We start from the raw sequence: 13,565 nt of genomic DNA on the forward strand, positions 1-13,565 counted from the left end.
TAATAATGTTGATTTTTCTGTATTTCTGTTTTTTTGATAACAAGAAAAACACGTTATGATAGAACTAAGGTGTGATACATGCCTCAGATACTTAGTGTGTGTTTGATTGTGTACCTAACTATACATTCAAATGTTGGCTGTGAAGCAGAAATAAGTCAGACATTTATAGTGACTCTTAAGCCATTTCTCAAGAAGTAACAAAAGCCTGAGGTTTTGCACCTTCCTCATTAAATTGGGTCCTTAAATAACCTCATTAAATTGGGTCCTTAAATAATGGAAAAGTAAACAGAAAAGACCTCATTAAATTGTTTCTTTAGAAGGCAAACCAAAAACTGAAATTATAGTAAGGGAGGAGAGAGAGAGAGAGAGAGTGTGAGAGTGAGTGTGTGTGTGTGTGTGTGTAAAATTACATTTACTTATGCCTGGACCCTGTCCCCCCCAAAAAATTTATAGATGGCCTAGAGAGGTATAAACACATAGTTTAAAAACAAATTTTAAAATTCCAATAATAGAATATCTAACTTAAAAAACAAGAGTTCCCAGTGAAACCCCTGAAGTAAATTACTTGTAAACTCACACTCAGGGTAACCATTTTGCTTATTTGTTTTATGCTAATTGGTTCCAAAATGGGTAAGAGGCAATATGCACATGGTATAATCTGATAAAAAATGAGGAGACATGGAAAAAAGTAAGGATGGAAGGGAAAAGGGGAAAAGTAGTTGGTAAGATTAATAACCCAAAATGCATTATTTAAATTCCTATACCAAAAGGTGGACCAAAAATGAGCTCCCTAGCAAAAAAGATAAAAATATGATCAGTTTTGCAACTCATATAACCTTTAAGATAAAAACAAACTCGTCCTGGAAAGGCGAAGCTGTTTGAGTTTCTGAGTATGCAAGTCATTTATCCCACAGGTCCTCATAAGAAGACTGCTATATCAATTCATGATGGAGTTTTAAAAATTCATAATGAGAAGGTATTTTATTTTTCTTCAGCATGGGTGTGACTAGTCTTAAACAGGTCAAATATATGCATATGTGTGAAAGGGAGAGATTTGCAAGAAATTAAAGATGTGTGTATTTATTTACACCAAGGATAGGTCTCCATTCACAATTCCAGGTGGAGAATTGCTCTTGAATCTTGTATTCCAGGTACAGAATTATATTTAATTAGTGTTATTACTACTTATTAACATTCCAGAAAATAATGCAAGAGTTCAAATCTAACTCCAAAGAATTATTTAAATATTTCAAAATTCAAATATTTTTATTTTTTAAAATAGAAGGTAAAAGAAACAGCCACAAATTGGTAATGGTTAGTGTTCTTTCCCATAGCAAGAAAAACAAGAGTGAACTTGCTGAACAAGAGAACTTGCCAACAAACAACTTGATTAATGTGATTTTATTTTGCCTTTTTATCTGTCTAGGTCTACACACACACACATTCTCATCCCATGGAGTAAAGCCAGGAATAATTTCAAACAAAATGAGTTTTTTGGAGACGAAATAAAACAAAACAAAAATTTTCTTCATCAAAATCACTCCCCTCTACTACCCCTTATACCATGGAACCATTAAGCTACGTCTTCCTATTGAAGCTCCACACACTATAGAAAAAACCACTAACTACAAATAATAATTATAATAATAAGTAAATGTAATTTTCCTTGAATTCAATTATAGCCAAGATAGGATTGCTGGTGAGACATATATAAAAGTTAAAACATATTAAACCATTGTATATGAAAAATAATTAAAAAAAAAAAAAACTTACCAACTGGACGATTACAAAGGTAATGCCGAAGGCTGATATTGCCTAATTGGTCTGGTGTCACCTGGTTTACTTGAAGACAGATTTCTGTATCTTCCCCTCGGATGTCAATTTCCCCATTAACACCAGTAATTTTAAATACCACAACGGACATCTATTAATGATTGCATAAATAATATTAGTATGCCAAGCAGTTCAAAACAAAATTTAAGAAATAATATAGGAAACTACCATTACCCTCTAAAAATACAATTCTGACCTACCAGACCAAAAGTATACTTGTGACCTACAGAACACGGTTGTTACATTATAGTGAAAACCTTTCATTTACTTAAAAAAAAAATTAGGTCACAAGGATTGTAAAATGTTTTTCACTAAAAGCTAGACATAATATATTTTTCAAGTCTCCCACAAGTATTTCACTGCATCAGGAGGGCTTAAAAGAAACCATTAGCTTGGGCAACACAGTGAGACCCCATATCTACAAAAAAATTTAAAACAGCTAGGTGTGGTGGTGTGCACCTATAGTCCCAGCTACTAGGGAGGCTGGGACAGGAAGATCACTTAAGCCCAGGAGTTCAAGGCTGCAGTGGGCTATGGATACATCTCTGCACTCCAGCCTGGGCAACAGAGTGAGACCCTGTCTCTAAAAAAATAAAAATAAAAATACAAAAAGCAATACAGAAAAAAGAAAGAGCCTCCACTCCTCAATATGAATAAAACAAATTTAGAAAAGTAAAATCAAAGGAAAAACAATTGATTGGGGGGAGGCATTTTCAAGAACAAAAGCTGCAAAATGAATTGCCCACCATCTAAGAATTCATTTTATATATGAATGTCTCAAAATATATACATGTCAAATATGAAATAAAGTTGGTGGCATTTATCTTCATAGAATCTCTCTGAAATGATTATTACCAGGTCATCATGATTTTCCTGAGCACCTTCTGAATTTGTACTGATGGCATCTGGAGAAGTTTCACCATAATTCTGTAGGTTTGCACCAGCATTCACACTTTCTGCTGTGCCCCTGTAATTTGTAGTTGAGTTCTTTTTATTTCCTGAAATAACAAAAAAGTAAATTAATAAATTAAAGTCAGTTTTACACATGATCTAACACTGTATGCTTATTTAACAAAAATGGACTATCCCTTCAACTCTTTCTCAAGCATTGCCTCCTTTAAAAAATGGACCAAGAAAAATTAGATTGTAATTAGTTAGCAAACAATGAATGTGCTATAATTCAATATTTCTCAAACTATCTGTGGTAAAAGACAATTTTTTTAAAATTCAGTAGCCATCACAGATCAATACTTTTAAAGAATGCCATAAAAATGAATTAATAGAAAAATTAGGTAAGAAAACCTAAAGACATACAAAACATAAGTCTCAATTTATTATTGTATTTACTACTCTATAGTCAGCTTCTAACATAGTGCTTGGCAATGTGGTAGGTGCTCAATACATTATTAAAAAAATGGCCCAGGGAAGATACCTGTGAATACATTTGTGGTATGAGGGGCTAATAAAGGCATTTCATAAGGGGTTCCTAACATCATCAGGGGTTAAGAAGACATCTCTGATAAAATAATATTTCCACTAAAGTGAACAAGCCTGGGTGTGGTGGCTCACGTCTGTAATCCCAGCACTTTGGAGAGAGGATCACTTGAGCCCAGAAGTTCAAGACCAGCCTGGGCAACACAGCAAAATCCCATCTCTACCAAAAATACAAAAAATTAGCCAGACGTAGTGGCACTCGCCTGTGGTCCCAGCTACTTGGGAGGCTGAGGCAGAGGACCACTTGAGCCCGGGAGGTAGAGATTGCGGTGAGCCAAGATCATACCATTGCATTGCACTCTAGGACAGAGTGAGACCCCATCTAAAAAAAAAAAAAGATTTCCTTTAAATTTTTTTTTTTTTTAGATGGAGTCTCACTCTGTTGCCCAGGCTGGAGTGTAGTGGTGCGATCTCAGCTCACTGCACCCTCCACCTGCCTCAGCCTCTCGAGTATCTGGAATTACAGGAACACGCCACCACGCCTGGCTAATTTTTGTATTTTTAGTAAAGATGGGATTTCACTATGTTAGCCAGGGTGGTCTCGAACTCCTGACCTCAAGTGATCTGCCTGCCTTGGCCTCCCATAGTGCTAGGATTACAGGCGTGAGCCACTGGGCCTGGCCCCCTCTAAACAAATTTTTTTTTAATTTACATGGAAAAGAATAATTGCAAGGAGAGCAAAAAGACACTCTGAAAAACACTGAGTGGATAAAATAATGAGTGGGAAAAATAAAGCGAAGAGTTATCCTTAATCACTCTAATTAAAATTAAAAATAATAAAATAAACAGAAAGAAAAAGAGCATTCCAGAAACAGGTACAACAGACTGAGATGGAAAAGTTTATCACAGTAAAGAAAGTGAGATAAAGACTGAAATAAACTATGATCCATCTGAAGTATAACGAGCACATGGGAAAACATCAGAAAAAGTAAGCTGGGGCCACATCACACAGAGCATTGTCAGTAATGTTAAGGATTTTAACTTAATAGCCTTAAAGCAATTACAAGTTATCAGCAGTACAGTGGAAAACGACATGATCAAATCTATGTTGTTGTTATTTTTTCTTTTCTGTTTTTTTTTTTTTTTTTTAAGACAGAGTCTCGCTCTGTCGCCCAGGCTGGAGTGCAGTGGTGCGATCTCTGCTCACTGCAGCCTCCGCCTCCCGGGTTCAAGCGATTCTCCTGCCTCAGCCTCCTGAGTAGCTGGGACTACAGGCGTGTGCCACTATGCCTGGCTAACTTTTTGTATTTTTAGTAGAGACGGGGTTTCACCATGTTAGCCAGGATGGTCTCCATCTCCTGACTTCGCGATCCGCCCGCCTCGGCCTCCCAAAATGCTGGGATTACAGGTGTGAACCACTGCGCTCGGCCAAATTTGTGTTTTTTAAAAGAGTATTTTGCCTGGCCAGGCACAGTGGCTCACACCTATAATCCCAGCACTTTGGGAGGCCGAGGCGGGTGGATTATCTGAGGTCAGGAGTTCGAGACCAGCCTGGCCAACATGGTAAAACCCCATCTCGACTAAAAATACAAAAATTAGCCGAGTGTGGTGGCACGCATCTGTAATCCCAGCTATTCAGGAGGCTGAGGAGGCAGGAGAATCACTTGAACCCAGGAGGCGGAGGTTGCAGTGAGCTGAAATCACACCACCGCACTCCAACCTGGGCAACAGAGTGAGACTTGGTATCAAAAATATGTATATGTTTTGGCTACAGAATAAAGAATGAACTGCAAATGGATAAGAAGAGATGTGGAAAGACTAGTTAGGGACCAGAGGTAGGCTGATAGTCCAGTTATGTGTTTATATGTTTTCATAAATATGTACATACATTCACAAATATGTATACATGCACGCATGCACATACATATCTTTTTGTATACACATACCTTTGTATGTATCTGACACACCCACACACGTATATAAAAATACATAGATAAAAGCCTGGAAGCATATACACCAAAAGTTGACGGTAGTTACTTCTGCAGTGGGGAATGATATCAAGGAGACAGTAAGGGTGATATGATACTAAGGTGATAACTTCAATTTTTTACTCTAGGCATTTCCATATTATCTGGTTTATGGAAATGCCTAGAGTAAAAAATTGAAGATATCACATTAGTATCTCCCTTATTCTCCTTTTTAAATGAGAGAATATTCATATATTTCTTGTAAAATTAAAACAAAACAAAATACCAAGAGTCTCCTTCCAATGAAAATTAATGACCCTGACATAAAAATAAGTCACTGTTCAAAAGAACCAGGAATGTATATCATTAAAATGTTACACACAAAGTCCACGCTTTTTAAGATCCTAAAAATAGTCTACTGCTGGAATCTATTCTAAGATAGTCATCAAAAATGCAGACAAAAATTTGTGAACAATAATATAATTATAGCACTTTTATAACTGATAAATTATAAACAATCTAAACATCCAACATCAGGGAAATCTTTAAAAGGCTATGGTACATTCTTATGACAATTTTATATAGGCTTAAAAATATTTTCAAAGGAGTTTAAATAATATTAGAGAATACTTACAGATGATAAAAAGTAGGTTACAAGCCAAATACATAACATGACAGCAAACATACATATATATGGGTACATACACAAATTCATAAAATAAATAACAGTTGATATATTGTGAATGTGAGACTTTTTGGTGATTTTACTCTCCAAATTGTGGTTGTATTTTCCAAGTTTTCCACATTGAGTGGTAGTCACTTTTACTTATTATTTAATTATTAGAAATAATAAAATCACTGATGCTTTCAGATTAAGTAGGGTTATCTGCCAGAAGAACATTGTTTTTGAAATATATTTTGATCATAGGACAAAAATCCTCTATTAAGGTAGGATTTTAAATCATAAAGGGGGCACGGGGGAACTAGAGTTATCTGCGAATCTAGAATAGATTTTCATGACACATATTAGTACCTCTTCTACATTTAAGTGATATGCTGGAAAGAAGATTGCTATGAATTATAACAGAGTTAGACAGAGAATTTTTGTTTATGTATGGTACACATTCCCCAAGTCTGGGGAGCTAGAATAGCTTAATGGCTGGTTAAAAACTTGGGCTCATCAGTCAGACTAGCTGACAACTCTGCCTCTTACTACTTCCTGGCTAAAACTTTTGGACTAGATACCTTATTTCTTTAAGCTTTAGTTTCTAAATCTATAGAAAAGTGATCAATAATAATAACCACCTCATATGATGGTCTTAAGGATTAGATAAATTAATGTGTTTTATAGCACTTGGCAACATGACTAAGGGTGGTTTAATAAATGTTTGCTATTGTTATTATTAAATATCATCTATCATGTAAGGTAAACTGACTAGTGTCTCCCACCAAGATAAAGTAAACTGGAATCTAGTAGAGAGATTTTTCTCTGACTTATGTAAAGAGTAAATTTTTTTAAGAAGACTTGTTTGTGTCAGATAGAAGAGCTCAGACTTTGAAGTCTGACTAACTGGGTTCAAATGCTAAACTCTACTACTTACTAGCTGCATAACTTTGGGCAAGCTGCTTACCTCCCTAGGCTTTGTTTGCCTCACCTTTAAAATGAAGATAACAGTTCCTACCTCAATTTATTTGAAGATTAAATACATGTAAGACGCTTAAAATAGTAACTGGTATAGTAAATATTAGCTTAGAATAACAAACAAGAGGCCAGGCATGTTGGCTCACACCTGTAATCCCAGCATTTTGGGAGGCTGAGATGGGAGGATCACCTGAGGCCAGGAATTCGAGATCTGCCTGGCCATCATGGTGAAACCTCATCTCTACCAAAAACACAAAAATTAGCTAGGCGTGGTGGTGGGTGCCTGTAATCCCAGCTACTCGGGAGGCTGAGGCAGGATAATCAGTTGAACCCAGGAGGCAGAAGTTGCAGTGAGCCGAGATCATGTCATTACACTCCAGCCTGGGCAGCAAGAAAAAAACTACATCTCAAAAAAAAAAAAAAAAAAAAAAGAATAACAAGAAAGACAGTCCCAGTTCTGCGTACAATAATGTGACTATGGGAAAACTACTTAAACTTCAGGAGCCTCAGTTTCCTTATCTGTAAAAGAAGGATAAGAATAAGCACTTATACCTCACAGGGTTGAGGCAATTAGGTACATAGTAGACAATAGGCTCTATGTCTGAATTTAAACCACTAATTAGCTGTGTTACTTTGGATTCGTTATTTAACCACTCTCTGAAGATAACAGTATACTATTGACAGAATTGTGAGGTTTAAATTCATTAATATATATACAAAGCATATAGAATGGTACCAACACAAAGTAAATGCTCAATAAATGTTAGCTTCTATTATTACAGAGTTGTCATTCAAATTAAAAGAAGTAAACTATTTAAGCACCTGCAACAGTATGAATGCGTCCCTTCGAAATTCATGTGTTGGCAAAGTGATAGTACTAAGAGGTAGGGCTTTTAAAGGGTGATCAGCCCATGAGAGCTTGCCCCTACATGAATGGGATTAAGGCCCTTACAAAAGAGGCTTCAGGTAGCTTCTCTTGACCTCCAGAGGACTGCAAAATGCAACGCTTACAATTTGATGAGGTTTGATCTTGGACTTCCCAGCCTCCAGAACTGTGAGAAATAAATTTCTGTTCTTTATAAATTACCCAGTCTGTGGTATTCTGTGATAGAACAAAACAGACATTGCTTGGCAATAAATGGTAGCTACCACTATGGTACTTACATCAATAATACATATTATATTATTACTTATTATATACTTGTTATATTTATTATGTTACTAATTATCTAATCTAAGCTTTTCATCTAAATCAGTGGGCTTATTTCCTTTCAAACAGAAAGTAATTCAGGCCAGGCATGGTGGCTCATGCCTGTAATCCCAGCATTTTGGGACGCCGAGGTGCACGGATCATTCGAGGTCAGGAGTTTGAGACCATCCTGGCCAACATGACGAAACCCCATCCCTAGTAAAAATACAAAAATTAGCCAGGCATGGTGGTGCATGCCTGCAATCCCAACTACTCGGGAGGCTGAGGCAGGAGAACTGCTTGAACCCAAAGGCAGAGGTTTCAGTAAGCTGAGATCACAATACTGCACTCCAGCCTGGGCGACAGAGTGAAAAAAAAAAAAAAGAAAGAAAAAAGAAAGTAATTCACATTTGCCTCTGGTATCCTATGTTTTTGTGTCTGCAGCAACTACTTTCTGACTATGGCCCATGCTTCTAATTCCTGTTTACAAACTCCTTAATGCCTTAATGAGGGAGATGCAACTAACACCTTCTAAGTCATTTCTAGCAGTCTTTACTGGGGCATTGGTTGTCTCTCAATAAAATGGGAAAATCATGTAGTTACACCATATACTATCATATATGTGAAAGAATCCTAATTTTGTAAATCAGTAGAATTCACCATGCAAATTAAGCCCACCTAATCAAATTTCCAAATATAGGAGTCTCTGTAATAGAGGCTGGTAGCCTTAATGTCGCCTGCTTTATGGTCTAAATGACTGCATACATATAATTGCTGGATCTCAGCCATAGAGAGGCAGGAGTATCTGGTTAAAAGAAACAATGGAACAACCATTAGAGGAAAGTTAGGTACTCTTGCATAGTCCATGTATGTATAAATAAGTCTTTTTGGGGGGCTATAATGAACAATTAGAATATATCTAAAAATAACTAAATATTATTAATAATTAACAATTACTGAATATAAGTAGAAATATTCAGTTATTTTTAGTTACGTTCAATAACTTTAAAAAGCATGGGTACAGTTAACAATTACTGAATATAACTAAAAGCATCCCTTTTCTCCTAAGGTGTATGTATGTAATATGAATTCTTAAGCCGTATCATAACTTTACCTTTTTCCAAAAACATATGGCTATCACTTCCATCACTTTCTAACAACTGTTCTTCCAATATCATGCTGTCAAGTGAAATGGTATCCAATGACATTTGTGAAGAGCTTCTTTTCATATTCTTATAAGAAACACAGAGAGGAGCCAGGTTGGGTGGGCAACGTTCCTTAGGCTTTCCACTGTTAACAAAATTATTAGAAAGTTATTACATATAGAGAAAAGAATTCTATCTAAAAAATACTTCTAAGAGAATTAAAATATGTATATAGCATCCATAGCTGAAATTATATTTAAACGTATAAGCTCAAAGTGTTTTCATATTTTGAAACATCTACTCTTCTACATGTTAACAATGCCATATTTTGTCATGAGCTTTTCTGCCTCAAAACAAAATACACTCATAGGCACACATGCTCCACAAAATAAATTAATTTTTAAAAAGGCCAATAAAATGTTGTTACCTTAAAGATGACTGTGATTTAAGTGTTCTAACTGGGGGGGTCTCTTCTTTACTGATATCCAGGTTTTCAGAGAGTGAAGCTGCTTCTGGAAGCAAATCTTCAGCTTTAAAGATGGACTCTATGGTTTCATTTCCTTTACTAGTTAAACTACTTGAAAGTATGTTTTGATTACCATCACTATCAAATGAAAGTATATTCGAATCTTCTCTGTAGTTTAAGATACTACTTGAATCTGTATAAAATGAATCCTTTTTGTCACTTGTTTCTGATCCAATTTCTCCTGAGCCACTTTTGTAAACAAGTCCACTACTTTCATCTTCACTTATTTTCCCTAAATGTTTATCTGATAAATAGTCCATAAAAGAAATGCCTTTTTGCAGATTTGTATCACTAGCTGATTTAAAAAGCAAAGGATCCTTTAAAGGGACATGGCTAAGGTCAACACTCATAGATCTGTTGTCTGACATATGATTAACAGTTACACTTCTAATTCTATTTATATCCCTACTAATTTGTTTTCTTTTTGAAGACAAAAAATCCCCATTTTCTGTAGGCAAATAATCAGGTACCACTGGGCTCACACTTTCAGAAGCAGGAGACTTAAGAGTATTTGCTTGATCCACTGGATGGAGCAAAAGAGCCAGTTCTGCACTTCTAAGTAAAATTCCAATACAAATGGATGTCTGACTAGCAGGACTGCCAGTTACAGCTTCTACATCTTTCCTTAAGTTCTCTGAAAGCAGGATAAGTGACTCATGCAGGAAAAGTAGAAGCAGATACTGGTAGTGATTAATCTGCATACTGACATGTTTATGAACATGAACTAGGAGATGAATATCTGCCTCTGACGAGGAAGGGGAAAATCTGAAAAATGTATCTGATGAAGAAGGCTTCTGACCACCATTTGTCAAAGGCTCAGACTCTGTACTATAATACTCCTTCAAGAGCTTCTTCCGCTTCAATCGGCCAGCCAGATCACTAGATTCACTTTGTGATGTATTTAGAGATACCTGATTACAAGTCTGCGGCTCTTTTTGTGACTCTGCGTATCTTGTTGGTTGACAAATCCAAATGGAAAGAGGGAATGAGTCTACAAAACTTATTGGCCGTCCTTTTCCACTTTTCATCCCTTCATAATCTATCCAAAATTGAGAAAAGTACACAGCCCAAACATCCGTGGCAGCAGAAGTTTTAAGAGTGTTTTTATTCAATTGGGGAGTAATATTTCCTTTATAAATTTCATGCATTTTGGTATCTTGTTCATGAGCATGTCTCTGGAAAATTGGATGTAGAAGATTAAAATTGTCACAAGATTTGGGGAAGCTGGTATATGTTTTACTAAAAAAATCACAATCTTTAAAGTCTTGAAACAAAGCTTCTAGGTCAGAATGTCGACAGTTTGGACAGTGCCTTGTATTTGTGGCAATCATTTCAGAACTCTGAATAGAAATTGCATGTGGCTGATCTTGATGACATTCAGATTTCACTTCAGAAGGAATGACAAACTAGAAGAGAAGAAAAATTAATCTCATCCAACTGGCAAATCCATACATCTTGAAGATAAAAGAACATGACTTAGCTCAGAAATTCTTTTTCTTGACCTTTCCCCCAAAATACTACTTTCCTATTAAGACGTAAAACACTAACTCTTCCCCTCAAATCTTATTAAATTGAGTAAAGGGGACTTACGTGACCACTAAGAAGAGAATCTTTTTTAAAAAACGTAACATGAATTAATAATCAATGTAACATACATATACGCACAAAATAAATCATAAAATAAAAAGAACAAAATTAAATCATTACTACTAGTTTGTATGATACCTTTAGCATTAAGCCATCAACTCGAACATCAACATGCTCGTCAGATTTTGAATTGTCATTCAACTTGTACACAGCCATGAACTGATTAAGACTCTGTTTTAAATCCAACAGAAATTGATTTAACCATAGAATGCTTCTTTCATCCACAGTAAACTGTAGTGCATTCAGCTGGCTATAGAGGTTGGGAGATGGAACTGTGGAGACAAGATGTTTTTTAAAAATTTTTAATTGGATGGTTCTAAATCTTCCCTGAGAACAAAAAATACATGTTTAGTCAGTTTTATTCTTTCTTAAGATAAAACAAATTTGAGGTATTATTTACAAAATCAAAGTGATACATTGGAATGATAACAAACACATTTAGATAGACAAAAAAAATTTCCCATGCTTAACTGAAAAAATGTTTTAATATTTCAAAATATCTATAACATATAAATATATAAAACACATGAATATTTTGAATATACAAATTAATCTAAAACTAACTGCATAAAACAGGAAGCACTGTTTCAATTTCTTTCCTAAGGCTGTATTTACCAAGAAGCAAACTTCTAAAAACATTACCTTCTTGATGAAGTATCACATCAAAGTGGTCCTCGATCACATATTTCTGTAGACTTTACAACCTGAATCTTAATCTATATCTTCTAAAATGAGAGAGCTAAGTTAACCAATTTCTTATGAAAGTGCTATGCTAGCAGGTTCTCCTTGAAAGGAGGGACCGTGCATAAATTTATTCCCCACTTTTAATCAAGGCCTATAGTAGTGCTTGGAGTAATGTAAAAACCAAGTATCTCCTGAATAATAAAATGAATTCACTCTTTCATAGCTCTCCTAAAATAAACTAATATTTACAATTAGAGGGTATATCACTTCCTGAAATATACATATTTTTCTACCATAAAAGACATTTTATTTTCAGAGCACCTTGAAGATCTTTTATTCTAAAAATTCAGACATATTTATTCCTACAAAAGCTAAAGTTATGCATATCTAGAGCATTTAGACTAAATTTAAGAAAAATAAATCAAAGGTGTGAGATACCAGTGGAGAGGGAACACTGTAACAATGTCCTGAATATGGTTTATTTGCTTATGTTATTTATTTATTCATTCACTTTCCTTTAAGATTCACTGAATGTCAACTACATTGTCTGTCTTACCCTAAGCACAAAGAAAACAAAAAAATAGGGCATGGTCCTTTTTCCTTAAAAGTTCGTAGTTTATTACATGAGACATATACAAACAGAGAAAAATTACAATTTAAGTCTATCAGAGACATGCAATTGTGAAGTGGAGGTGCTTGCCTTTTGGGAATAGAAATAAAGTGGGTGCTGCAGAGACTGCATCACACTCTGGAAGGAAAGGAAGTAAAGGGAATATCTCAACGTAGATTGACTGATGATGGTAGTCACAGAGTAGACTAGGGAGCAAATGCTGCCCAAGACTAGAGCACAGAAAGAACCCTGACAGCAGATGTGGGACTGAAAAAGCAACCCAGGACACTAAGCAGTAGAAAGATCTATACGCAGGGCCGGCGCGGTGGCTCACGCCTGTAATCCCAGCACTTTGGGAGGCCGAGGCGGGTGGATCACGAGGTCAGGAGATCGAGACCATCCTGGCTAACACAGTGAAACCCCGTCTCTACTAAAAATGCAAAAAATTAGCCGGGCGTGGTGGCGGGCGCCTGTAGTCTCAGCTACTGGGAAGGCTGAGGCAGGAGAATGGTATGAACCTGGGAGGTGGAGCTTGCAGTGAGCCGAGATCGCGCCACTGCACTCCAGCCTGGATGACAGAGCGAGACTCCGTCTCAAAAAAAAAAAAAAAAAAAAAGAATGACAGAGCGAGACTCCGTCTCAAAAAAAAAAAAAAAAAGATCTATATGCAGTTTCCAACAGAAGTGTACTTATAAAACAGATTAGTATGTAGTTAATAATACTTAAAAGCAGCTTGTAGAAACTTTGAATATTCTGATATCACCAAGGGAAAGAAGCAGGTTGCAAATTAAATATGTAAAAGAAATACATGCATTAAAAACAAGACTAACAATGCTATACTTATTGCTATGGGTTGAATTGTGTCCCTCCAAAATTCATTTACTGAAA

The 13,565-nt window shown here is 35.8% G+C and overlaps 1 protein-coding gene across 3 annotated transcripts in view; it reads right to left on the reverse strand.

The window, feature by feature from the left end:
* BLTP3B (bridge-like lipid transfer protein family member 3B) overlaps positions 1-13,565 on the reverse strand; it is a 116,827-nt gene that overhangs the window by 16,065 nt on the left and 87,197 nt on the right. For all 3 annotated transcript variants that reach the window (XM_008958044.5, XM_003832605.5, XM_008958043.5), the window contains 5 exons: positions 11,462-11,655; positions 9,638-11,142; positions 9,180-9,355; positions 2,689-2,831; positions 1,774-1,924 (listed from right to left, as the gene is read on the reverse strand). In XM_008958044.5, coding sequence (XP_008956292.2) covers positions 1,774-1,924; positions 2,689-2,831; positions 9,180-9,355; positions 9,638-11,142; positions 11,462-11,655 — 2,169 coding nt within the window. The remainder of the gene's footprint in view (positions 1-1,773; positions 1,925-2,688; positions 2,832-9,179; positions 9,356-9,637; positions 11,143-11,461; positions 11,656-13,565) is intronic.

This window comes from Pan paniscus, chromosome 10 (assembly GCF_029289425.2).
Source record: "Pan paniscus chromosome 10, NHGRI_mPanPan1-v2.0_pri, whole genome shotgun sequence".
NCBI classification, from domain to species: domain Eukaryota; kingdom Metazoa; phylum Chordata; class Mammalia; order Primates; family Hominidae; genus Pan; species Pan paniscus.